The sequence below is a fragment of the Phoxinus phoxinus genome, assembly GCF_949152265.1.
Source record: "Phoxinus phoxinus genome assembly, chromosome: 8".
In the NCBI taxonomy this organism is placed as follows: domain Eukaryota; kingdom Metazoa; phylum Chordata; class Actinopteri; order Cypriniformes; family Leuciscidae; genus Phoxinus; species Phoxinus phoxinus.
In genome coordinates, this window is record NC_136883.1 from 6519805 (window position 1) to 6546619 (window position 26815).

General features: G+C 40.8%; 1 protein-coding gene across 11 annotated transcripts in view; it reads right to left on the reverse strand.

Annotated features, from left to right (window-relative positions):
* Positions 1-26815, reverse strand: part of nectin1b (nectin cell adhesion molecule 1b) — a 252864-nt gene that overhangs the window by 70794 nt on the left and 155255 nt on the right. For all 11 annotated transcript variants that reach the window (XM_079621250.1, XM_079621254.1, XM_079621251.1 and 8 more), the window contains one exon: positions 1069-1216. In XM_079621250.1, coding sequence (XP_079477376.1) covers positions 1069-1216 — 148 coding nt within the window. The remainder of the gene's footprint in view (positions 1-1068; positions 1217-26815) is intronic.

The following is a 26815-nucleotide window of genomic DNA, read 5'->3' on the forward strand; positions in this document are numbered from 1 at the left end:
AAAGATCTTTGCATCAAGTTTTGGGGATATTGCACTTGTTGTATTTTATTTTTGCTGCCTAATAATTATAATAATTTTGCTACCTAATAATTATAATGTGCTACCTTTAAGTGATGTTTCTTTTGTGTTTATTTAGTAAAAAGCAGTAAGAGGTCACTATAACTTGATTATCATTACTGTGGATTTTGCAGTAATCAATTTGAATGTTCTTGTAACAATAGATTTTCTATCCTGATCAGATCAGTAATTTTTCAAAAGCAAATACAAATGTGTGTGTGTGTGTGTGTGTGTGTGTGTGTGTGTGTGTGTGTGTACTTGTACAACTATCTTTGTGAGGGCCAGTTTGAGTTGTAGACCATTGGAGTGAGGACAAACAGGACTTTTTGGCCGGTCCTCAATTTCTGAGACCCCTTAAAAGGCCAGTTTAAGGGTCAAAACTTGGTTTTAGGGATACGGTTATAATTAGGTTAAGGGTAGGTTTAGGGTAAGGGTTCGGGTTACGCACTTAGTTGTGATGGGTAATGTTAGGGGAGATTGCATTGTGTCAATGAATGTCCTCATAAAGATAGATGTACAATAATGTGTGCGTCTGTGTGTGTGTGTGTGTGTGTGTGTGTGTGTGTGTGTGTGTGTGTGTGTGTGTGTGTGTGTGTGTGTGTGTGTGTGTGTAATGTCATCAAAATTGAGAAAAAAAAAATTCCAAGTCAAAACTGAAATATAGACAAAAACATATTATTAGAAAAATGCCCCCCGCAAAAAAGAAAAAAAACTCCTAATGTACATTTTATTTTTCATTATAATTATTATATATTTGTATTATTATTATAAACCAGGATTGCAGCTGTGTGTCAGTAGATTTAGATCAGCAGCGGGAACAGATGTGTTTGCATTTTGCTTTGTGATTTCACTGAAATCCCACAAATGAAATACAACTTCTACTTGATGCTTCCCCTGTTGGATGTTATAGATTCCTGCAGGAGTGCAAGCTATTTTATTAAGTGGTGGGGACAAAATTGGCCATTGCAAAAAGTGCCCACAATCAATGTCACCTGTGAGGGAAGTACTTACAGATCGTTGTCTGTTTCCGTACGGGGCTTCTTTCCTCTCCTGTACACCATACATATTGTGACCACCACTCCTACAATCAGTCCGCCAACCAACACCACTCCCAAGACGCCAAATATACCGCCAGGAGGACCCTGTGGCATCGGCTTTTCTGCAGGAGAACAGAAAGAGAGAGAATTGTGAATCATCTCAATTAATGCTTGATTCATCCTATCAGAAATAAACCATTCCAATCACAAATATTAGAGGTTCCATGTTGACACAGCACCAGCTGACCACAGATAATGAAAACATGACGGTGTTTACACTGCAGCATGAAGAAAACGCAGGGTGGAATTCTCTGTTTACTTCTTTTACTCAAATACATAATTTACTAAACAGTTAGGCCTAAAATTGACAACATATTCCACAACGAAAGCAGCATACAAGTCAATGTTATAAAAGGCATGGTACTTGAGCTTAAAACTTAAAGAAGATGATGGCAGTGTTAGAAGCACAACAATGAAAAGGAAATATAGCGACAGAGATTTTCTTCCATATTTTGACGTATATGCGAGTATATTTGAAAGAGAAAAAAATGGGCAAGGACTTGATTCTATGGAATTTAAGATGTGAATGTTGCACTCAAAAAGTCATGGAACGGCATGAGGGTGACACCTATTTCATTTTTAGGGGAACTATTCAATACAAAGTACAGCAGGCAGCAACAGAGCACTACAAAAATAAACTCCTTTTACAAACATTTTCAGTTTTACGTGTACAAGGCAAGATGAATAACACTTTAAAACATCATTGTCTCAAAGGTTGCGGGAGGCTACGTTCTCACAACCTGAGAGACTGAAAGCAAATATATGTGTGAATTTCAGTCGATGCTGTTGAGGTGCGAAGGTAAAAAGGTTTCTTCTGTAATCCTTGCATCAGAGCTGAAAGCAGCCGTTCCCTTTGTATTCAGCGGATAAAACGCAAAAGCTATTCGGCAGTGCAGTGATCCCCACAGGCTAATAATATTAGCTTCTAGCTAGATTGGACCGTTAACTTTTTCCTAAGTAAATAAGGTTGTTATGAGAATGCAGTCAACCAACCAAATAAATATTGCATAAGATCCGCTAAAAGAATCATGTTGTTTATGCATTTTTATTTTTAGCATGTAGGCTCAGTAAAAGTGCATGCACTTAGGTGCTCCCCTTATGAGGACTGTACTTTTAGAACTTACTATTTATGCAAAAATGCCAGCAAAAACAATCAGACATAATGCATTCCAGCAAATACACATTCTCTCATGTAACCAAACTGAGCAGCTGTTCGTGGGTGTTAAGCCACTGGGGTTTTTTGGCAGAATATTGGGGCAAATATGTTATGAAGACTGCGGCAGCTGTTTCTGACTTTATGATTGGCCTCTAGTTTGAGTCAAAAACAGTCAATATTGGCAGCAAATGTCAACATTCTACTGTCAGGGGTATCACAAAAGCGATGCAGTGTGATTGATATCCAGCAGGGGGTGAGAGTGTTCACAGTGGCACCATATGTGCTACAGTCAATCACGTCATAATTTGTCTACATAGACTAGACTACCGATCCAAATTATGTTCAGACGTGCAAAACTTAGATTTAATCACTAAATACAGGAGATGACAGAATTATTATAGACAGGAACCAGGCCAAGAAATGTAATATAACTGAACACAATAAGCGAAAGAAAAGCTCTTTGTGGCTGGGGTGATATATTTCTATCGCTCGTGTCATAAATAACTTTTAATTATTGCTGTTTAATGGCATTCTGGCTTGTTTCGCAAGAATTTGTGTGCTTCCATGGCTTTCTGGGTGATTGTGCTGTCATATACTGAGTGCTGAGTGTAATCGATTTGGTTGTTGGATTGATTTACATACAAGTGCTTTTGCAGCCTGGAAAATTGCATTGCTCAGTGGTTGATCTTTCATAGTTCAAAAGACTTCATGAAGGTCTCGGGTACAATTCACTGAAATATCAGATTTGTCACTTTTCTTAATTTTATTAAGAGAATGAACACTGAACAAACGGAACTAAGGGCTTAAAGTTCCCCTGTAGTCAATAATGTAATCCCTTAAAACTCATCTTTGATCACCAAAAGGACATATTTAAACGTTTTTTCCTCTTCATGCCTTAAAATAGCTCAAATCTAAATCTATACCCTTGCCTCGTTTAGTACACACGGTTCTATATGGATATGCAAATTAGGCCCAACTCCACTCACTCGCACCAGCTCAGGGATCCACTCGTTGACAATCACACGTTGACGTGATTGGTTACAAGATAGTTTGTGACGTCAGAAACACCAGCGATTTCAAACCGCATTTTAAAAAAACTGTCTTTGGTTCACACCCAAAATGCTGTTGTCGAGTAAATAATTATCCAAAGCACGTAAAAAAAAGTGATTCCTTTCTATTTGAAAACGGTGTCGCGTAAACGACCCCTAGAACACAGGCAAACAGGAACAGGCAAACTGCAACACAATCAAACTGAACAGAACTAAACCTGACACACGCATAGAGAGTATAGAGCAGGGGTTCTCAACTCTGGCCCTCCAGGTCCACTTTAGCTCCAACCTTGATCAAATTCACTAGCCTGTACTTTTCTAGTAAGGCTGAAGACCTTGATTAGCTTGTTCAAGTGTGTTTGATTAGGGTTGGAGCAAAACTCTGCAGGAAAGTGGAGCTCGAGGGCCAGAGTTGAGAGCCCCTGGTATAGAGCTTTAAAATGAATGGTTGTCTCGGGAAGAATTTGATGAGAAACACTGGAGTTCGTAATGTGATCTCTGACTTTTGATTGTAGCATTTGGTATCTTGGCAAATCTGAAGCAGAGTTTGAAGAATTATTGAGATCTCTTCTGAAACTCTAGAGTAGGGTTCCTCAAATCCGGTCCTGGAGGGCCACTCCCCTGCAGAGTTAAGTTCCAAACCCTAATCAAACACACCAGATCAAGCTTGTCAAGGTCTTCAGACTTGCTAGAAAATTGCAGATAGGTGAGTTAAATCAGGGGTTGAGCTAAACTCTACAGCAGTGGTTCCCAACCTTTTTTTGTCTGAGACCCCCTTTTTCCCAAGAAAATATTTTAGGGCCCCCTTCACATTTAATGATATTATCGCTCTTGTAAGCTTGCAGCAAGGATTACAAAATATGTTGTTTTCAAACAAACGGTATGTTTACTATAACCAGATATGTTTATGCACAAATAATAGCCTATAATATTGAAAATACAATAACAAAAACATCAGTAGGCCCTTTGTAATTTAAAAACATAAGCCTAGGAGTAGCTTATAAATTGACCCTATTTGAAATGCAATAACAAAAATATTCACACTAATGAATATAGGCTATTACTAAATGACTGCTGTCTGGGACTTCAATACTTGCATGTTATTTGCATAGACTGTAAAAAATAGGTTATTTGTGAGGCTTTATCAATGTGAGGCTTAATTTTTGACGCTTTAGGCGCTATAGCGACCAATAATAAACTTGCGTTTATTAACAGAATAATGCGTCTTTCGGAAGAACATTGTAGCCGGAACTACTTCTCTCTGTGTACGTCTATGAGGAGTCACGCAGGTCCTGGGCTACTCGGCATCCGAACCAGTGTAAAATAGTCCCAATGTAAACACTTATTATAGGAGTACCATAGTGGTTCAGGATAAAACAAATACATGGATTGGAAAATGGATTCATGATGAACTCGCTCATTATATACATTTTGTAAATTTTGAACAGAAAAAAAGTTAAGGACTTTTATTTAATGCTCATTGCTCACAACTTTTCAAAATATGACGCGACCCCCCACAGAGCTCGCTGAGGCCCCCTTGTGGGCCGCGACCCCCCTGTTGGGAACCGATGCTCTACAGGACAGGGCTGGATTTGTGAGACCCTGCTGTAGAGGAGAAACATTTGGGATTACCGAGTTGCTGCTGTTGTTGTTTTTTTAATTCTTAAGTCTGCATTTTCTTTTAATTCTAATTGCTGTCTAGAAGAAACAATTGACACGTTCTAACTCTATTGGTTTTAAATGTAAGACTGCTGTTAAAGTGAATTTCTCTTTGCATGTCTAGCGACTAACTCTGGGGTTCAAGCCAGGAAAGACATTTGGATCTGATATTACATGTCTAGAAAAAAAGTTATTATTCCTTTTCAACAAGTAATTGGCGATAATGGCCAAAATATGCGATATGAAATATAGATATGATGTGATCTAATTATATGACTATCATTGTTGCTAAGAAAGGGTGGATCTGTCCTTGGATGAATCAGTATTTTTCATTAAACTCCAATCCTAAATCACTGGCTGATCCAAGATTATGAACACAGATTTATAAAGTTTCACACTTGCCCCAAAAATGTGTATGCACACTCGCTGATTCAATAGTACTAGAAAGGCAGGCAGAAAACAGAATAATGCATTCTCATGAATCTTTAACTGCTGAGTACTCCATCAAACTTCAAGGCACAATGACTTCCAGAGATCCCGAATTGAATGGCAGAGCTGCATTAGGATTCCACCCTCAAACAGAGTCTGCCAACCTCAATAAGGCAAACCTGGGGCAGAATCAATGGTTGCTCCCCTAGTGCTGTGAGAATCTCTAAACACTTTCAAGACTCTACTGTGTAAGACTCCTATCAATAATCCCCATGATGTCTTCATTATTATCTGACCATGACTGTCTCTCCTGACAGGACGAGGCTTCTGTCCCATGGGTGTCCCCCCACCCCAACAGCCTCTGATCGCTTGGCTGACTCTCTCTAGAGCACAATGATGGACATTCGGAGCACCACTTCACATGACATCAAACAATGGCAGCACAAGCCCCCAAACACGTAAACCGCCCCACACCTGTGCACACTTTGTGCTTGACACTCAGTGCGGACAGTGCAAGCAATTACATATCAGTTTGGGAGGACTGCTTTTGGGACCCGCGCTGACCTCAGACGCTGTGCTTCTTGCTGGCTACTTAAAAGTCATGGTGTCTGAAACCTTCAATAGGAGGGAAAAATGCTTGCCACTTTCCACAAATATGCCACACTTCAGTGTCCTTCAGATATTTTTTAACAGCATTGGAGGCAGAAATCATGTATTTTTTACATTTTTTTTGAGACCTACTAATTCAACTTAAAGTTCAACTTAAAGTTCAGCTGCTGCCTTACATTTCCAAGTACAATCAAGTTGGCTGTAAGTGATTTTTTATTTTTATTTTTTGGCCTAATTGGATATTGTATAGCTTAAAAAAATTAAGCCGAAATTGGTTAAATTATTTTGAGGAGTTAAAGTAATGGAATAAACTGCTGCCATTTTGCGACGATTGTTTTGTACGCTGTAATAGATAAGATAACAAACAGGTACAATTTTAAAACGATTTTCATCTCAAATCAATATATCTCATCCCCATAATTATTATTATGTTGAAATACCATGTAATAACTGGTATGACTGTACCATATCCTGTAAATGTCAGTCTAGTTTGAACTTTCTTTTAGCAATTGCTTTCTCGGTGGACGCTTTGCGTTTAAAGCGCTAAACAAATATTTCGGCTCAGATCAATATTTAATGTATAATTATTTACTTATGTGGCAAGAAGACGTATAATAAGCGGGATATTGTACATCCAGCCGATTGTCATCGCATAATAAACCCCTTCAGAGTGATGCAAGACTATGTTCACCGTCTCTGGATTTATTCCTTGATAACAACCAGCTGGATGTACATTATGTATGTTGTCATGACTTAAAAATAGTTTTAAAAATATCAAATGTCTCCCCCCCCCCCCCCCCCCTTAAAATTACGATTTTGGTCTGTCCTTCTTAAGTCTTGATGTTCTCAACAGTCACAACTAAAACCATAACAACAGTCAAAATTGTAATTATATATCTGCTGAATGCTTGATTCTGATCGGGCATTCAGAATCAAGAAAATATTAAAAATGCTGTTTTCCTGTTAAGGAACCTCTGATACTATGTGGATACAGTGATTTTCTGACTTTCTCTGCTAAAATGGAGTGGTGCAGGGATGATGCCAAAACGCGCCACTGGTTCCCTCGAGAAGTGTTTTTATAATGGGGTATTTAAATGTATTTAAAAAAATCAGATCTATGGCAAACATAAGTTGACGATACTTGTTTTGTTCTACGTAATCTGCACACACCCACACCCCAAACATTCTTATTAAGTTACTTATTATAAACATTTATAATAAACATTTAATTTCCCAAATAAACATAACAGCTTCAAAATTTGCGTTTTTGATATGGGTGTGTGTGTAATTAAAATGTTATACATTATTTTACTTATCATTTGGAAAACATTTTTTTTTTTCAAAAACCCATAGGAACATCTGAGGGATCCTGGGAAAAATTTGTCTTCCAGGTTTTTGTCTTCCACGGTTTCCATGTTACCAGTAGCCAATCAGAACATTTAAAATCAAAAGCTTTTGGGATGATCAAATGAATTCAAGCTGGATTACCAATACAAAACAAAAGAACATGAAAAAAAAAAAAAATTCTCTCTTGTACTTTGCTAGAAAACTTTTAGCAAAGTAATATTATTCAATGAACAATGCAAAAAGCACTTTAATGTCACCAAATTATTTAATTTATATTAGATATAAATTTAAATATTATTATATAAGGTGTTTAGACTTATCATTAAACTTTAAGCACTCAGTTAGTCATTAAGGAAACGACTCTTTGCAGTTAAACACTACTTGCAAAATGTTCCTCCTTTCACAAAATAAACTTTTCACTTGAGAGAGAGAGAGAGAGAGAGAGAGAGAGAGAGAGAGAGAGAGAGAGAGAGAGAGAGAGAGAGAGAGAGAGAGAGAGAGAGAGAGAGAGAGAGAGAGAGAGAGAGAGAGAGAGAGAGAGAGATAAAAATCCAAAAGTCCAGTTGTGTAAAGAGTTGTATGGTCCTGAAAAAGCTGAAATGTCTTGGCGACAGATGGAGCAAGGCTTTGTTACGGCAATTCTTATTAATTACCTTGTTCAACACCTAGCTCTATGAGGGATGGAAAAATCGATCCAGTTCTCAAAATGTATAGCTAAGCATACAGAGGGAAATTCAATTAGCCCCTGCAGGATGGTGTTACAGTGGCAAAGCCATGCATGCTGGAAGATTCAATTAAACTTGGGAACGCATTGCTGGGAGAGGGAACGCAGGATTTATTGAAACATCTTTTAGACTCAACTTTTTCGATTAAACTTTAAGGTATGATCTTTTTGATTAATGCCTGAGGATCTGGATTATGGAACACCTGTGCTTCAGGTTTGAAGATGCGAGATATTAAAACGACGATTTTTCCTGCCTCAAATAAGGCGGGACATCCCATAAAAGAGTTAGTGACATGTTGCTCATATTCTCCTACTCAAAAATACGTTTACAATGAAATTCATACATACAATGATGTCTTCTATGATGAGGAGGATGATTATGTGCAACTGTGGCAACCACAGGGGCAAAGGACACAATATATGTTATAGGTTTTAGTTTAGACTACGCCACCCTGGGAATTTCACCCAGAGAATAATATACCCACGCACAGGTTCCCCACTAAAGACAGTGAAACATGGAGACACAGGTATTTATACAAAATTACCAAAAGTTTATTATAATTTACAATAAAAACCATGCACAGACAAATGACAAACCTCAAACACAATGTTCACAAAAAGGAAGCTGCGGCCTCACGAGAGATGTGTACGTTCCCCTCACACACACACACTACACTCACTCTCACAGCACAAAGAGCCCCAGTGAAATGATCGGTCACAGCACACGTTGTAGACACCACCACCAAAAGATAGGAGGGAAACGATCAATTTCCGAAGCCAAAAAGGCCGCAGCTCCTAAAAAAACAAACACACTCCACACCACACACACACCACACAGAAAAGAAAGAGATTAATAATAATAATAAAAAGGTTATACGAGCTAACAGGTGGATGGCAAATACTCCTCCACCTAAAGGCCTTGATGTTCAACCTTAATAGGCCCAATCCAATCCAAAAAGAGCAATTAAACCAATGTTGAAAATAAACTTAACAAAATCAACAAAACAGGACAACAATTATTATGTTGTATACATGAATCAACATACTCCAATTAAATAAACAATATATTAAATAAATCAATTCACAGATATTATATTTACCAAAAATGACAAATTAAGACAGGAAAAGTTATACAAAAAAAAGGAAAATTACCCCTGCCAAGCAAGATATCAACGACAAAAAAAGATAATTTGAGATCTTATTATGGGCAAAATATGCACTTAGGAAGTGTGTGTAGGCAGAAGATATGAGTGTAACAAGTACAGCAATATGTATCAAAACATTGTATCACAGCAGTATCAAATGGCCTATAAACAAAACAGCGGTGACACTGCACGAACTGTAGTTCTCCTGAAATTCACACAAATGATTAAGACAATCTAAATCTGCACATATAAATTCAAAAAGGAGAAATGCAATGGTGACCTACCGTAGCTGCGAGGCCAGGCACCCAAAAGGATATTCCCTCAATAGTTTAATGCAGTCGTCATTCACCCACCAAATCACGAACTAATCAAAACAAATGCAGGAGAATTGCCACCTAACCAATCGCTAAACTTTAATAAGACAACAAAAAAAACCAGTCATACCCGCACCTGAAGTCCACAGACGCCCGCACAACAGTCATCTGAATGAAGCCAAAACCACGTTTGTAATGAAACGCAAATCAGAAATTGTTGTCCGCCCGGAACGGTCACCGTCGCGTGCAGCAAACAGGCGCAAGATCCCAAACGACGCGCTGGAATTGGTCACCGCAGCGCGCAGCATGAAGCAAACAAGTGAGGGTTCACAAAGGACGCGCTGAAAAATGGTCACAGCAGCGCGCAGCAAACAGGTGAGCGTTCACAGAAGACGCGCAAGGAGCCTATATGCAAGCGCCAATTAATGACGTCATGTAAACTGCGTGTGGGCTTTCAGCTCATTATGCCACAATCTACCCCACCCTTTTGCAACGTCGCCCCGACGTTGGACTCAACTCCAGGGTCTAAAGACAGAAACTGAACTAGAAAAGGCTGCTGATCGAATAACAGACCCAGAACCTCCTAATGCCCTAGGAAGGTGATGAGGGTTAGAGTGTTGTCCTGCAGTTGTTCGTCTTGGCCTCACCTGACCACCATCTGGCTCAGGGGGGTGTATGACCCCTGGTGAGATGGAAACCAAACTACCGCCCCCCACTTCTACCGGATCAGGATCAGGCTCGCTTGAGGCCACTAATGGCATTGTATCAGTAGTGGATAACTCAACCAACGCATGACCATCTAAGGCTGGCACACCTGCTTCTTGATGCTCCCTTGGGACCACATGCCAGCAATCCACCTCATCTACCTCCTCATACACCGTCTCTAACAGGGTTGAAGACACCTCGCTAGGACTCGACTCTAGAGTTACTACCTGACTCCGTCCCTTCAACAGGGAACGATGGACATGTTTAACCTGATCGGGTTCTTCCCGTGATGCAATAGAGTACACGGCACCGTTATCCTCTGGTGCTTTCACCACATAATAGACTACAGGACTCCACACGTCTTGGATTTTATGGCGTCCTCGTCTACCACACTCCTTCAGATACACCAGCTGGCCAACAGCCAATGGGACATCCCGAACATGCTGGTCATGGTTCACCTTTCGATGATCTGCCGCAAGCTTTAACCGTGCACTGGCCCCCTCAAAAGCAGCCTGTAGCCTTGCTTGATGTTCTACAATCCACTCGTGCACGTTGCCAGGGACAACGTCCTGGACCCCTCCAAGCAGGAAATCCACCGGAAGCTGTGGCTCCTGCCCAAACATAAGAAAATATGGGGACTCACCGGTGGTTTGGTGGGGGGTGGTGTTGTAATAATAAACCACTTGCGGGAGACAAGACGCCCAATCCCTCTTCCTTGAGGGAGGAAGGGTGCGCAACAGATTATGCAAGGTGCGATTAAATCGCTCGCATTGGCCATTACCTGCCGGATGGTAAGGCGTTGTGCGCGACTTCTTGATGTTGTACAATCTACATAACTGCTGAACCAGGATGGACTCAAAGTTACGGCCCTGGTCAGAATGGATTCGACCAGGGACTCCCAACCTATAAAACCATTCCCCTACTAACACCCTAGCAACGGTTTCAGCACGCTGGTCTCGAGTTGGGACAGCCAATGTATATTTAGTAAACACATCGGTCATCACCAAAACGTTCTCTATCCCTGTCCGAGATGCCTCCAAGACAGTGAAATCAATTGCTAGAATCTCATTAGGCCGAGATGCCAACAGATGGCCCATGTGACTACGAGCAGCTGGTTGCGTATCTTTAGCAACCTGGCATCGCTCACAATCTCGACACCATTGGGCCACTTCTGCCGCCATACTTGGCCAATAGCAGCGCTGCCTCACCAGTTCGAGAGTGCGCTCTATCCCCTGATGTCCATGCTCCTGATGCAACAGGGTCAATACTTCACTGCGCAGGGAAGAAGGGAGAAGAATTTGAAGAATTTCCTCTCCTCCATCAGAACGAAAAACACGGCGGTACACTACACCTTCTCGATCTACCAACCTATTCCACTGGCGGAGTAAGACCCGTGCTGACTTAGAGAGCCCTCGGCGCTCCTCCCCATTAGGAAAGATCTTACCATCCCAAAACTCCAATACCTCACCAAGGACCCTGTCAGCATGCTGCTGGACTCTAATTTCCGTGGCAGAGTAACTCGGTAGGGCAGACATCGCTGCCTGAAGAACGTGGGGACCTATTTCTCCCTGCCTCACAGAACACAGCATCTCCTCTGGTACACTAGTCCCAGGAAGTGCATGATCTAACCCATGACAACCAGGTGGACCCTGTCTCGAAAGGGCGTCAGCATTACGATTACTTCGGCCGGACCTATACTTTATCTCAAAGTCAAAGGAGGCAAGCTGCGCGGCCCACCGCTGCTCCGTAGCACCAAGCTTTGCAGAATTCAGGTGACTCAGGGGGTTGTTGTCAGTGTAAACTACACATTTCTGTCCCAACAAATATTCCCTGAATTTCTCTGTCATGGCCCACTTGAGCGCAACAAACTCCAGCTTCATGGAGCTATAATTTGACATGTTGCGCTCCGTGGGCCGTAGACTACGACTCGCATAAGCGATGGGTCGCACCCTGCCCCCCTGCTCCTGAGAGAGCACCGCTCCCAGTCCTCTATGGCTAGCGTCTACTTCTAGAACAAAAGGTCGGGAGAAATCAGCATAGGCCAGGACCGGAGATGACGTAAGCCTACCTCTCAAACCATCAAAACTTTGTTGGCACTGCTCGGACCATGCCATGCCAAAGCGTTCAACCGTATGCTTCTTGGATTTAGACCCTGCAAATTCTGTCACTAACCGATGTAGAGGGGCAGCCAATTGAGCAAAGCCCTCCACAAAGCGACGATAATAACTCGCGAAACCCAGGAATGAACGCAAGTCCTTGACCGTCTCTGGTCGTTGCCACTGGGCCACTGCCTCAACTTTACTGGGGTCGGTGGACACTCCCTCAGCCGAAATGACATGTCCCAGATATTTCACCTCCTTCTGGAAAAAGGAACACTTCCCTAACCTAGCCTTTAACCCTTCAACCTCCAAACGATGCAAAACCACCTCTAGACGCATCAAATGTTGTGCCACTGATGACGAAAACACTACAATGTCATCAAGATATAGTAATAACGACTGGCACTGCTGGTCTCCAAACAAGCGTTGCATTAGTCGCTGGAAGGTACTAGGGGCATTGCAGAGCCCAAACGGCATACGATTGTACTCAAATAGGCCAAATGGGGTACAAAAGGCGGTCTTCGGCCGATCCCCCTCAGCTACCGGGACTTGGTTATATCCATTAGCCAAGTCCATAGTTGAGAACCAGCAGGCCCCTGACAAGGCATCTAAAGATTCCTCTATGCGAGGCAAGGGAAATGCATCTTTTCGGGTCTTGGCATTTAGTTGACGGTAATCTACGCACATGCGTAGGGTACCGTCCTTTTTCTTTACCAGGACTATCGGTGAAGCGTAGGGGCTACAGCTCTCTCTAATCACCCGTGCCTCAAGCAATTGATTAATATGTGCTTTAACCACCTCATACTCAGAGGGCGGGATCCGGCGATAACGCTGCCGAACTGGAACATCGTCCATGAGGGGAATATCATGAGCCAACAAACCAGTGCATCCCAAATCCCCCTCATGGGCTGAGAATACCGACTGGTATCTATGAAGCAACGCCCTCACTTGACTTACCTCCTTCTCCGATAATCCTGGCAATTCTAGAACATTAATCTGTTCCTCCATAGTAAGAACCACCTGGGGAACCGGAGTCTGGACAGTGGCGGCAACAGATCGAATCTCTGCCACATCTGGGGGCAAGCTGACCACAAGCACCTGATCCAACGTTCCTAACGGGCTACGGGGATAAAGCATGACATCAGAAATTCCAACGTTCACAATGGGCACATATGCAGTACCCCGGATTACCTGGATTAACGCAGGAGACGCCAATAATCCCGCAGGTAACCCCTGCTCGAGCGGCTCAAAGAGCACAGGAGAATCAGAATAGTGCTCAGAGCATGTAGCAGCGACAAATTTCACTGTGCCACCGGGTATACAGCAAGCCCGGTGGCCACGAACTCTGACCCTACCAGCACGACCCTCTACAGGTTCAGTATTAACGCGACAGCAATACTGAAGTGCATGAACCATAACGCTCGGGGCCTGTGTAACAAAAGGCACACTAAACAATGCAGGGCCATGCTGACCAAAAAGCTCCTGGTAACATCGGCGCAAGACATTCATCCCCAATACACCGGGAACTTTGTCACCCATGCCACCAGGAGGATCTCTGACCACCAGAACCCCACACTTAGGCACCAAGCACCCACAAAGCTCAATGTCTAACTCTACATAACCAATGTATGGAATCTCAAGCCCATTTGCTGCACGCAGCTGCAACCAATGACACATTTTAAGCGCTTCTTGTTCTCCTGGTGCAATATCTCTACGGAAACAGCTCTCTGTAATAGTGGACACCATCGAACCAGTGTCCACCAAACAGGGAACTGAAACCCCACCAAAGACGGCAACAAGATGGGGACAGGACGAAATTAATAGAGGCATGTTTTCAACGTGATTTAAAACCGAGCCCATTGAAACCCCAACCGGACTGTGGCTCTGCAGCCCGGTGGGTACTAGTTTTCCGACTGTTGTGCTGAGCGGGGCTGTCTTCCCCCAGATACGGGTACTACCGCGGAGGGAGGCCAAGGGCGAGGAGAAACCCGGTCACCATCGCATTCTCTAGCGAAGTGACCAGCACGTTGACATCGTCTACATATTACAGGTCCCCTGCGAGGGGAGGGCTTTTGCAAGGACGAACCCTGTAACTGGGCAAGCCCTTGAGTAAGCTGGCCCAACTGTTCCTGTTGAAGTTTTAACATCTCTTTTAACTCATCAAATTCTGATCTGGCCACCAAGCCTCCACCCTCTAACCCAGAATGCCCTTGCATTCCATATTGGACACCATACGCTAACGGGAGGGACTGACTCCGAGCTCTCGCACCTCCCAACATCCCTTCCCTTTCCCATCTTATCGCTTCACCACGCACATGTAAAAAATTACAGGACGGCTCACGACGAACCATTTGTTTAAGCTCACGGCGCAATGCTGGATCTAAAACAAATTCAACAAACTGGTCACGTAGCAAAACCCCTGCATTTGGCATCGCAGCCGGTGACTGTTGCTTCACCTTCTCCTGAAGGCTCATTAAGGCGAGGGAGAACTCCAACAAGGTCTCCCCCTCCTGTTGCCTACGGGAGAAGAAAGCTTCCTGTAGTGCTACATACGACAAGGAACAACCATACAGGTCACGAAGTGCCACAATAATTTTATCAGGGTCTCCCTTTTCTGCATCAGGACGATGCCTAATTTCCTCTCGAGCTTCCCCCTCTAAATGATCAAAAAGGAAAAAAGCTTTATGGTGACCTACCGTAGCTGCGAGGCCAGGCACCCAAAAGGATATTCCCTCAATAGTTTAATGCAGTCGTCATTCACCCACCAAATCACGAACTAATCAAAACAAATGCAGGAGAATTGCCACCTAACCAATCGCTAAACTTTAATAAGACAACAAAAAAAACCAGTCATACCCGCACCTGAAGTCCACAGACGCCCGCACAACAGTCATCTGAATGAAGCCAAAACCACGTTTGTAATGAAACGCAAATCAGAAATTGTTGTCCGCCCGGAACGGTCACCGTCGCGTGCAGCAAACAGGCGCAAGATCCCAAACGACGCGCTGGAATTGGTCACCGCAGCGCGCAGCATGAAGCAAACAAGTGAGGGTTCACAAAGGACGCGCTGAAAAATGGTCACAGCAGCGCGCAGCAAACAGGTGAGCGTTCACAGAAGACGCGCAAGGAGCCTATATGCAAGCGCCAATTAATGACGTCATGTAAACTGCGTGTGGGCTTTCAGCTCATTATGCCACACAACCAAAGCATGTTCCTCCCTAAAAACGTTTTAATATTTCTGAATTATTTCTTTAAGTTTGTAAAAAAAAAAATATATATATATATATATATATATATATATATATATATATATACAAAAAATAATAATAAAAAGCTTTGTATTTTGAAAAGTTTTTTTTTTTTTTTTTTGAGAAAAATGATTAAGATGTGCACACTAATTTCTTTTCTTTTCTTTTTTATTAAGACAATAGTTTTAAAGTTTTTCAGAACCAATCTTAACCATCTTGAATTCAAAGAGAACTAAAACTTAGAACTAATAATGTGTGTTTAAACCTGGAATTTTTATTTATTTATGATGGACACTCTCATATGTAATTGATCCAAGAAGGAAAAATCACAAATCGAATATCTCCGATCTTCTCCGAGACAGCAATGAGATGCATGTAGAGTAAATGGAGTTTTTTTCTGAGACTTTACTAATGGAAAGATACCAAAGTCTCACTGTGCGTTAACACCGGACGCGAATAGCGCGTAAAATTTGCGCCTGCCGCGTCTAGTTCGCTTGATCACTTTGTGTCCATTCGCACGTCAAGAGCGAAATTGACGTAAAAACATAAATTAAGTGGAATTTACCCGCATCAGAGGCGAAAGTTTCGAAACCCGTTGGCAGCCATCCTTTTACAAGATGTCTGATGTTGATAGATCATTTAAATAGTTGTAAACTAGCAGCACGGCAGCTTGCTAGTGAGTTAGTAGGTCAATAACATGACACAAAAGTGAAATTTGTATATCTTACAACTTACCAGGTTGTACAATCTCCTCACTTATCTTCTTCCAAGCGAGGTCCTATTTGTTCCTGTCTCTATAAAAGTATGAACTTGAGTCATATAATTCCGGGTGATCACTCACAGCTAAAATTAATTTCTCCATTTTGAACGAGTGACTTCGAGCAGGAGTTTGTTATGCTATGTCACTTTATGCCACGTGAAGCAAGCAGGCTCCTGATTGGTTAACGCGGCGCGTATTGACGCAGAAGTTTAGATTTTTCAACTTGGGCGGCAGACGTGAATTTGTGTCAAACGCGTGAATGCACAAAAAGCACTACATAAATAATTCGCAGCTACCGCGCCGCAGGAATGTTTTACGTGCGTAACGCGTCTTTGCATTGACTTAACGTTGAAATCATTCGCGCCTAACGCGCTATTCGCGTCCGGTGTGAATGCACCATCAGGGTCCATTTACATGACACTGTTTTCAACTTTAAAACGTTACATTTTGTATGTGTTTTGAGCGTTTAATCCCAACAACGGCCTTTTGGGGTATGAAAACGCAAACTGAAAACAGGATTATCATTCCCGTGTAAACTACAAAAAAGTAATGTGCACGCGTGTAACAGTCTAAAGGGGTTTAATGTTTCTTTACAAATTTACATCGCCAACTACTGGCCTGGCAGCATAATACAGCATTTTAGTCGTTTTTGCAGATCTGTGTGAATGACAAACAGATCGTTTTGACAATGGTGTCGTCTTTATGAGAAGGAAAAACGTTTCCGTTTTTAGTACATCGTTGTCGTGTAAACGTACCCTTAAAACAAACGATTGAAGACCATGAAATTTATATAGGGCCTGTGAACTGAAACTCCATGTCAGCAATCGTTTAAACTTCTAAGGAGAAACACAGTGGATGCTTGAATAAAACACAGCTGAGAACACCATCAAGTCTTCACATCCATGAAATCTCTGAGCAATAAAGCTTTCCTCTGGGATGGCACATCGGACTTAACTTTTCTAATCAGCACATAACCTGAATCTTTAGTGTCAGCCATCTAGAGAGAGATGCATAAAGTTCACAGCAGCAGAAATGACACTGCAAACCTTTTAAGGCCAAACCCCAGGGACTCAATATTATTCTTTAGTTGTTGTGATAGCATGCGGTATAAAGGGCATTGAATTATGTTGGAGTTAAATAATGGCCTATCAGTGCAACTGCATTACAGACAACAGGCTCTTTTCTGCTGTAAGAGCACCAGGCCTGCCCAGAGCTGTGATCAATAGGTTTGTAATGCGCTATAAACTTTCAACAGGCGGCTGGGCTGGCAAGCAAGTGCAATGGTCTCCCACCCGTCTCCAAAGCATGACAGCCTGTTTGTCGATCATAAAAGAAGAATCACAGGGGCCGTATTTGACAGCCTTTCTGCTATGATTGCTCAGTTATGGGCATTCGGTGAGCAAACTAATTGAAAATTCTATTTGTTTTGACATTTGTAGCCATGAGACAACAATAGAAAGTCCATTTGGGGGGGGGATCACAACTGAGTTACCACAAGAGAGGATCTGATGAACTTTTATGGCACTACTGGAACACACTTCACAATTCTTCCACACTTTTAAAGTTCTATAAAACCTTTATGGTTTAATGTGAATAAATGTTCTATTGTGTAGGGCCCTATAAAATATATGAAATTCTCTGTTCTTTTTTTTCCGTTTTAATATTTCTGTTTTTTGTTTGATGGTTTAATTAAATATTAATAATCAAAAGGGATTTATTTATTTTTTTACAATATCATGGCATTTGAAAAGTGTTATGTGTCCCTGTTTAAAAGTTTATGGATTGTGTGTTATGATGTAATAAAAATATATAATCAAGACAGTGGTAATTGAATTAATACATGGAACTTTTACAATTTGTTCAAATGATCCTTGCTTTGTTTGGCAAACATAGTGAGTAATAAACAAAGTTTAATTTAAAACATGGATGGAAAATTGTGTGATATTTGTTAAATATATATATATATATAATTTTTATGTGCACATGCTATTATTTTTGTTCTTATTACATTGAGTAATATATTCTACAATATTAACATATGTCTGTCATCACTGCTTCAAGTTTATTTATTTTTATTTTTATTATCAAACCTTTATTTTGGCGTTTGAGTTGGCATTTGAGTTGTATCTGACGATAGTTTTATCAAATAAAATGGTGAAATGCTCATGTAAAGTGCTCTCTCAGAGCAGCCCTGGAGGCAAAGTTTGTGTGTTATGTCCTCATATAGTGAGACGGCAGATGCTAAAAACATCACAAGCGTCACGCATGCATGAGTATGAGTAGCAGACCAAACTGTGCCGCTCATTCACTCCGAGACACGCAGAACATGCAGACTTCATATATAAACTGCAGTATTTTTGCAGGTTATTACTCACAGACACTAGTCCATAATGGCAATTTGACTAAGTGTACAGCCCTACTTTCATATTACTCATCCAAATGAGTACTACAAATGTTGCCAAATTCTGTGAATAGCTGCATTATACAGTAAATTACGCGATTTCATCCATGTTTTCTACATCGCCCTAGGCTTTAACAATATTCCCAGTCAGTGCTTTCAAGACACAATTAAGCTACCAAAAGATTAAAAAAGAGAGCAGAAACCCACCTAAGAACTTATGTACACAACATTTGTTTTCCTATAAATCATTGTATTTAAGAAAAAGAAAAGAAAAGAAATGGCACTTCTGACCGGTCTCAGAGGGTGAAAAATTGCCATTGATTTTCAATGAGAGCAGAGAGTTCACCCATATATAGACCTGTGGCGTCCCTGTCAGCAGAGTGATGTCTCTGACCTTGATGATTAGTGATGCCGCCTCCTCCTGGGTGGTAGACACCTCCATCACCTGTCAAACCCCTCGAGCTGCTCCCTGGCCTCAGCCCCTTAACATTTCGTCATGGAAGGTCCTTTGTAAGTTAACATTCATTGGCATATACAACATTATAGTTTTCATGACTGAATGTTTACATGGATATATTAGTCCATCTGCGATTAAATTACCAGAAAATACTATGGTAATACCATGTTAGGACATGAGCTACAATGACACATGTATTCTTTGAAGTACCTAACATGGTATATGAATACACAATGTATATGTTACTATAAAAGAACTTGAAGACAAGTGTTCAAAAACAAGCTAAATTACCGTGGTTACGATTGCATTTTTATGTTTATGTTTATGCGTTTGTTAAAGGGGTGGTAAAATGCCCTTTTCACAAGGTGTAAAATAAATCTCTGATGTCCCCAGAGTGTGTGTGTGAAGTTTTAGCACAAAATACCCCACATATATGTTTATATAGCATGTTAAAGTTGGCACTTTTTAAAGGGTTTGCAAAAACGCACCTTTTTGTGCCTGGCCCTTTAAATGCAAATGAGCTGCTGCAGAGGGCGTGGTTTCAAGAGCTAGTGTGTGTTAGCAGCTGCAATATTTTCTTTTAAAGAAATTGCTTTTTAAGGACGGCTGGTAGGGACTACATGACATTTCTCCCCGGTTAGTGACATCACCTACCCTAGAATTTACACAAACCACGCCCCCGGAACACAATTTATAGATTATCAAGACAGAATATGCTAATCAATGACTAGAAGATAACTACACATCAGCTGCATAAATTCATCAACTAACCATTCAGAAATGTTGTCTGCATGTTGTCACTTCTTCATGAGTCTCTCCATCTTTCTGACTCCGGTTTGAACATAAAAGGCTAAACGTTTTTGAAATTTGCAGTGCATGTGTGTGTGAGGTAAAAGGACACAGGCTCTTCAAGCTCCGCCCTCTGTGCTGAGAGCAGCAGCTCATTTGCATTTAAAGAAACAGACACAAAAACGGTGCCCACAAAAAGTGACAACTTTAAAGCTAGGGTAGGTAATCCTGTTCAGAATTTTTTTTTTTTTATACTGGGTGAAATGGTCCTTCCATTCTGATAGTAGTCAAAACATTATGTGTTCAGAAAAAGGAATGAAAAAAATCTGACCTCTGTAGCAGCTGTAGGACAGTAAAAACTCTGACCAATCACTGCCATTCGGTGCGAATGTAAAGAACCAATCAGATGCCTTCATGTCTCGTGCCCGAGCACCACTGTGTGCACAGTAGTGATGCGTGGGTCAATGTATAAACAACCTGCACCCGACCGACGTTTTCAACTAACCCGCCCGCAACTCGGACCGCAAAAAAAAAAGAAAGAAAATATTGTACCCGACCCACTTCCTGACCCGCGTTTTTAAAAGTAGCTATAGTAAATACTCATCGCGTCATGGGCCATAGACGGAGGAACTAGGGGTGCGCATTTTTCAGAATGCTGTATGATATAGCCTAGTGTTTTGTAATAAAGGCTAGATTTATTAATTTATTTCGTTTCATTTTCTTAACAATTAAGATGCTGCATGTGTTTATCCAGTCTAATCGACGTGTGCGTCTCTCCCCGGACTTTCCCAACAAAAATCCCGCCCCCTCTCAGAAAACACATAAAACTGACATTACTGCGCTATATGACCGTGTTTAAAAGTAGCCTATTCAAATGGCACAATGGCATTGCTCAGTTCAACGCGTTGGGAAATTGGGCATTTTGTCCCGCGTCAGCTTTTATTCAAAAGTTAATAACGCGCTCAACATTCAAAAGGTAAATAAGGATTTCCCACTTTCATCTGCAGACTGCTCGTGCGTCATCCTCGCGCATTCAGCCAATAAAGTGTAGACCTATGTATTTCATAGAACATTGTGTCAAGTAGGCCTACTATATAAATTACAAAGGTAAACGACCCGACCGACCGCGACCCAAATATCACTAAAAATATTTTTGGATGACTCGTAACCGCGGGTAACCGCAGGCACCCGCTCATTTTGGATCAACCCGCGCATCACTGGTAGGTACATGCAGCTGACTCCAAATGTGGATGCGCGTTCATGTTTGTGGGGGGGGCGTAGCTTTGGACGGAGCATTGACAGGAGGGGGCGGAGCTTAGAAGAGGTGCCACTTTCAAATCTGGCTAGCTCTCCAACATTACCGACCCTAGCTTTAACATGCTATTTAAAAATATCTATGGGGTATTTTGAGCTAAACCTTCACATACACACTCTGGGGACATCAGAGATTTATTTTACATCTTGTGAAAAGGGCATTATACCACCCCTTTAACACTATCAGGTAGTTGTAGGGTTTAGTGTAGGTGTACATCATTTTAAAATGGATAGCGTAATTGAGCACCGGACATTGCAACTTAGAACTGCTGTGTCAGAACTCCAACATAATAAAACGTTGATGTTTCACTTTGAAACTGCCGCGAAACGTGCACAACGCATGGGCTGATATACAGTATATCAGCCTTGTCTCATGAAAATGCGTCTCTATAGCACGCAGTGTGTTTATCGTGCAATTTAGAGTTTTTACGTGCATACGCATTTTTCGCGTGCATTTGATACGCACTTCATTGCGTGTAATACTGCTGTCCTGTAGCTCAAACAGTTAGAGCGTTGGCGCTTGCAACGCCAAGGTCATGGGTTCGATTCCCAGGGAAAGCAAGAATTGAAGAGAATGTAAAATGTGTACCTTGAAAATGCAATGTAAGTCGCTTTGGATAAAAGCGTCTGCCAAATGCATAAATGTAAATGTAAATGTAATACACACAGACCCCACACCACTAATCCTAACCAAACGTATAATACACACGCACCCCACACCACTACTAAACCTACCCTAACCAACCCATGCGTATCCTATGCACGTAAAAACTAATTTTTGCGTATATATATTGCAGGAAAACACTGCGTGCTAAAGAGACGTATTTTAGTGTGACTGGGTTGTATATATATATATATATATATATATATATATATATATATATATATATATAGTATATATTTGCTACCAAAAAAACTAACTATGAACAACAAAAATGTGGATACGGATAGTTTATTAAGGATGAACATTTTTCTAATGGCACTTTTATGTACAGCACACAGTGTGCCAGACATCAATGTGAGATCCAGCTTCTAGACACCACATGACCTATCAGTTTCTCACTCTGCAGATGTGAACTTGTGCTCTGTATCTTACATCATGCTGAGAAGAATCAGATTGCGGCGGAGTTGGATCAAGGGAGAAACGCTGCTATATTAATGTATGATGGTCACAGCAGGCTCTTTCCCCTTCAGTGTGATACAGGCCCCAGCGCCGGTCACAGTTCTCCCAGGGTGGCAAAGGCTGGGCCAAGCAGATTTGCATTTGTTTATCATTTGAACTTTCTGCGTTATTAATTCTGCCGTCATTCTCAATCCCACTTCACTGCAAGGAATCCGCCACTGGTTAGCAATGTGTTCCTGTTTGTGACCACTTCAAGTTGTGATTGATTATTGATGATATCATATGGTTGTGACATAAACAGTATTTCCTGTTTAGTATTATATCTGTGATTACGATCGTAACGAGATAATCATGGGAAACCACTTTTTCCGTTGGATCCTTAATTAATAACACATTACCCCTTTTTCAAAACCTAGTAAGCTGTCTTGGAACTGCCTTCATAGTCAGCATGCGTTCTAAGGCATTGCTGTGTGTGTGTTCTTAAAAACTGTGTTTGTTTGTTTTAAAATCTTATAAAATGCCTTTTACCCGACACACGAAGTAAAAGGCACAAAGTATTGAAATACCACATACTTTAGGTTAAAATAACGTGTTTTTAATAATGCAAGTTAATACTTGCTTAAAACAAAGTTTGTAGCCTACTGTTTTCAGTTTATTTTGATAAATAAAATAATAATGTTTTGTTCAATAAATATACTGTCATGGAAACATGTTCATGTTAAAAATACAGAAATAAAGATTCTAAAAGCATTGGATGAGATACCATGATCATTTAATATAGCTTTACAGTAGTAACAATGCATATGATATTTGATTATGTGATAGAGATAATCACCATTTTTATAATGAAACCGTCATATTTAAAAATATGACGTAAATCATAAGGTGGACACCCAATTTGATATATTATATTTACCATCTGAATCTGAATGTCATGCCAAGAAATGTAAAAGTCAGTCAGCTATTTATTATCATGTTAAATATTTTATGCTTTTACATAATATTCTTCCATTATTGAAAAACAGTTGCATTCATTACTTTGAACAAATTGGAAAAACATTAACAAGACATTTGTCTCAAAATATAGTCAATCATTTTATCGATTCTCATTTAGATAAATCAAAATTTTTACATAAATATATATTTTTTAAAACCATTCAAAATTAGATCAAATTAGCGCAGAATCAACTTTGCTTTGCTGTCCGCAATCATGTCAAGGATCAGACAAATTCTCACGTGCAACAACGTGCAAAAGTGCTGAGATGAATGTATGTGCCATCTAGTGGTTTAAAAGAGAATGAAGTCAAATGCACCATTTACCCCGATGCGCCTTTAGCCCCGTTGTACCCTATCTTTACACCTCTGTACCAGGATCAGTTGCCAATTCACTGCCATTCACAAATACTCTCCTGTAGCTTCATGGGATAGCAAAGTCATCTGTGTTTTTTTTTTTTTTTTTTACTGCTTTATGGATACTAATTCGACTCTTTTTATATACTGTTTTTGTCTACAATATAACAGACATGGATGCCGCCATGGCTTTGGAATGCTATTATTCTTCCTAAAACTGTGTCAGATCATGTTAAGAATAGGCGCTACATGCATGCAAACATCTTGAATTATTAGGCACACTTCCTTGTCAGTACATCTCATGCAGAGCATGTACCTTTGGTGTGAGAATGAGATGGGGAAGGCATTGCAATTGTTATGTGAAGAGTTCTGTCAACCTACAGCTGGGTGTTTTCCATCCTGGCCTTTTACCCTTGTGCTAACATTTTTTAAAGGTTCAAAGTGGCAAGGCTCCACTGTAACATGTTAGTCACACATTCTAGTACGAGTCGCGCATTAAAATGAGAGGCCCAGAAATCAGCTTGGCCCACCTGGACCAGACCTCTTCCAACTGACTAACAGTCTGTCACCATGACTGGCATGCCAGTGGACTTAATGGAAACCGGTTTGTTCAGCTACTGAATGTTAGTTTCTCACATGTTCTCATTTGTGTACATGTTCATGGAAATACTTAAAATGGCTCAATGTAACGTTCATAATTGACCCTTCGCAGGGAGCTTGATTGACAGGTGATCTGACCAAACATACTTCGCCATCCGCCATTTTGTCCGACAAAGCAGTCAGGAGAGTCAGTAGATTAACATGGGAGGATTTTAACTTGAGAAGCGGAGTGGACTGACGCCTTTCCGCGGTTAAAACAACATTCCTTCTGATGTTCATTCATGTTTATTTGATGCTATAAATGAACTAGAAGGAAGAGATGATCGGTTCACGAGCAGCTTTAACTGAGGCTCTACAGCGATCTGACAGACACATTAAAGAGCCACAAAACTGTATTAATTGTTTAAATTTCTTTAAAAAAAATAACCAAATTTGAAAGGTGAGACTTTGTTTAATATGTTTAATATCAAAAGTAACCGAAAAGTAACCTGGTCTGTCCTGTCTGTCGGTGTGTTGTCAGTGTCCTCTCTGCTCCGCGATGTGTTTTTCACTGCGTGAGAACATGGTGTGTGTGTGAGAATGCATAGCTTGTCGGACATAGCGACAGTAACTAAGGGGGGCGGGTCTTTGCGAATGGTCAATTACCTTATTTATTCATTCTTTTTCAAGAATAAAATGAATAAAGTGTTACATAAAATGACTGTAGAATGTCATGTGCACTATATATATATATATACATACACAAATAGAGCATATTACATTTTATATATGTGACTTCTTATTCTTTAAATGATCCTGGAAAAAGTATTTTGTAACATTATAAACGCCTTTACTGTCACTTTTTATCAATTTATGGCATCATTGCTGAATAAAAGTTAATTTATTATAAAAAAAATAATAATAAGCTTAGTAACCCAAACTTATGAACAGTATGTATATACAGTATGTGAACCTAAAGACAATTATAATGTTACAAAGTATTTCTATTTCAAACATACTGTTCTTTTAAACATTCTATTCAAAGAATCCTGAATATAATCACGGTTACCATAAAATATTAAGCAGCAACAAAAACAATAAATTCAACATTGATAATAAATCACCAAATCAGCATATAACAATGATTTCTGAAGGATCATGTGACACTGAAGACTGGAGTAATGATGCTGAAAATCCAGCTTTGTCATCACAGGAATAAAATACATTTTAAAATATATTAAAAAGCATAAGAGACTTCTTTCAAAAACATTAAAAAAAAATCATAATTATACCAAACATTTGCCCAGTAGTGTTGTGTATTGTATTCTATCTTCACAATTTTTGACAGAAGAAGGCTCCATTGATGCACCATCAAATAGCAGGGTGCATGTACAAATGTGTAAAAACACACTTCCATCTGGATTAATGGTGCACATTAGACAAAAAGCTTTTTCTGATCTTTTAATACTGCGCCGTGCACTTCTCCAACGGAAAATGCTCCAGCTGGCCCGACTTGTTTTCCAAAGGGTGAACCTGGTGTTCGTCTCCAATGCTCACCACAAGACACTAAACCAATGGCTTCTCCATACCTCGCTCCAGAGCTCCTGGGCACCTTTCAAGCGAACAGACTGAAAGTTTAGTAACTTAGTCATGCCATCATGGCAATGAAAAGAGAATACGTCTGCCAATGATAGCCACCTGTTCCTTCCAAAGACTAGTGATGGGTATGTTATTACAACCTCACACTCCTGGTGCCAAGACTCTGAGAACTCCATCAAAAACAGAACCGTCTCAAGAGAGAGAGAGAGAGAGAGAGAAAGCATGGGTGAGGAATCGTGTGGGTACGAAGAAGATCTGCAAGCAATTTATGCAGAGTAGCATTGCTCCTTTTTATTTCCCCTTGTTTTTTTCCCATGTGGGCCAAATACCACAGGCCCCAATAAAGAAACAGAAATGTGGTTTAATGAAGTTCATAAATCTGTGTTATTCGCTGCCAACTCCGAGCGCCACTTAAAGCGTCTGCAGATCCTTCCCTTCTCGTTCCCCCCATGCTAAATCCACGCTCTCATTAAAGTTACACGTTTTCGAGCCTGTCTCCTTCAGAACCACAAGATCTTGATGTCATCCTGTTTTCCACTGCCGTCTCCACTAACTCTCCATGCAGTAAGACGGGCTGACTCGTCCTGGCCGTGTCATCCATCCTGCCCTTTCGGTCTCAGTTCCTAAGGCCTCCTGGGAGAGCGACTCTGATTGTTTTTGATAGTTGTTCTTCACTACTCTGCAGAGGGCAACACTTCATTAAGGACAAATTGCTAACACCTGGCATGTGTTTATTAAGACAAAACCAGCCACGTTATTGGCTTCTGAATCCTCTGGTACAAGGGGAGAAGCACCTGAGGCCATT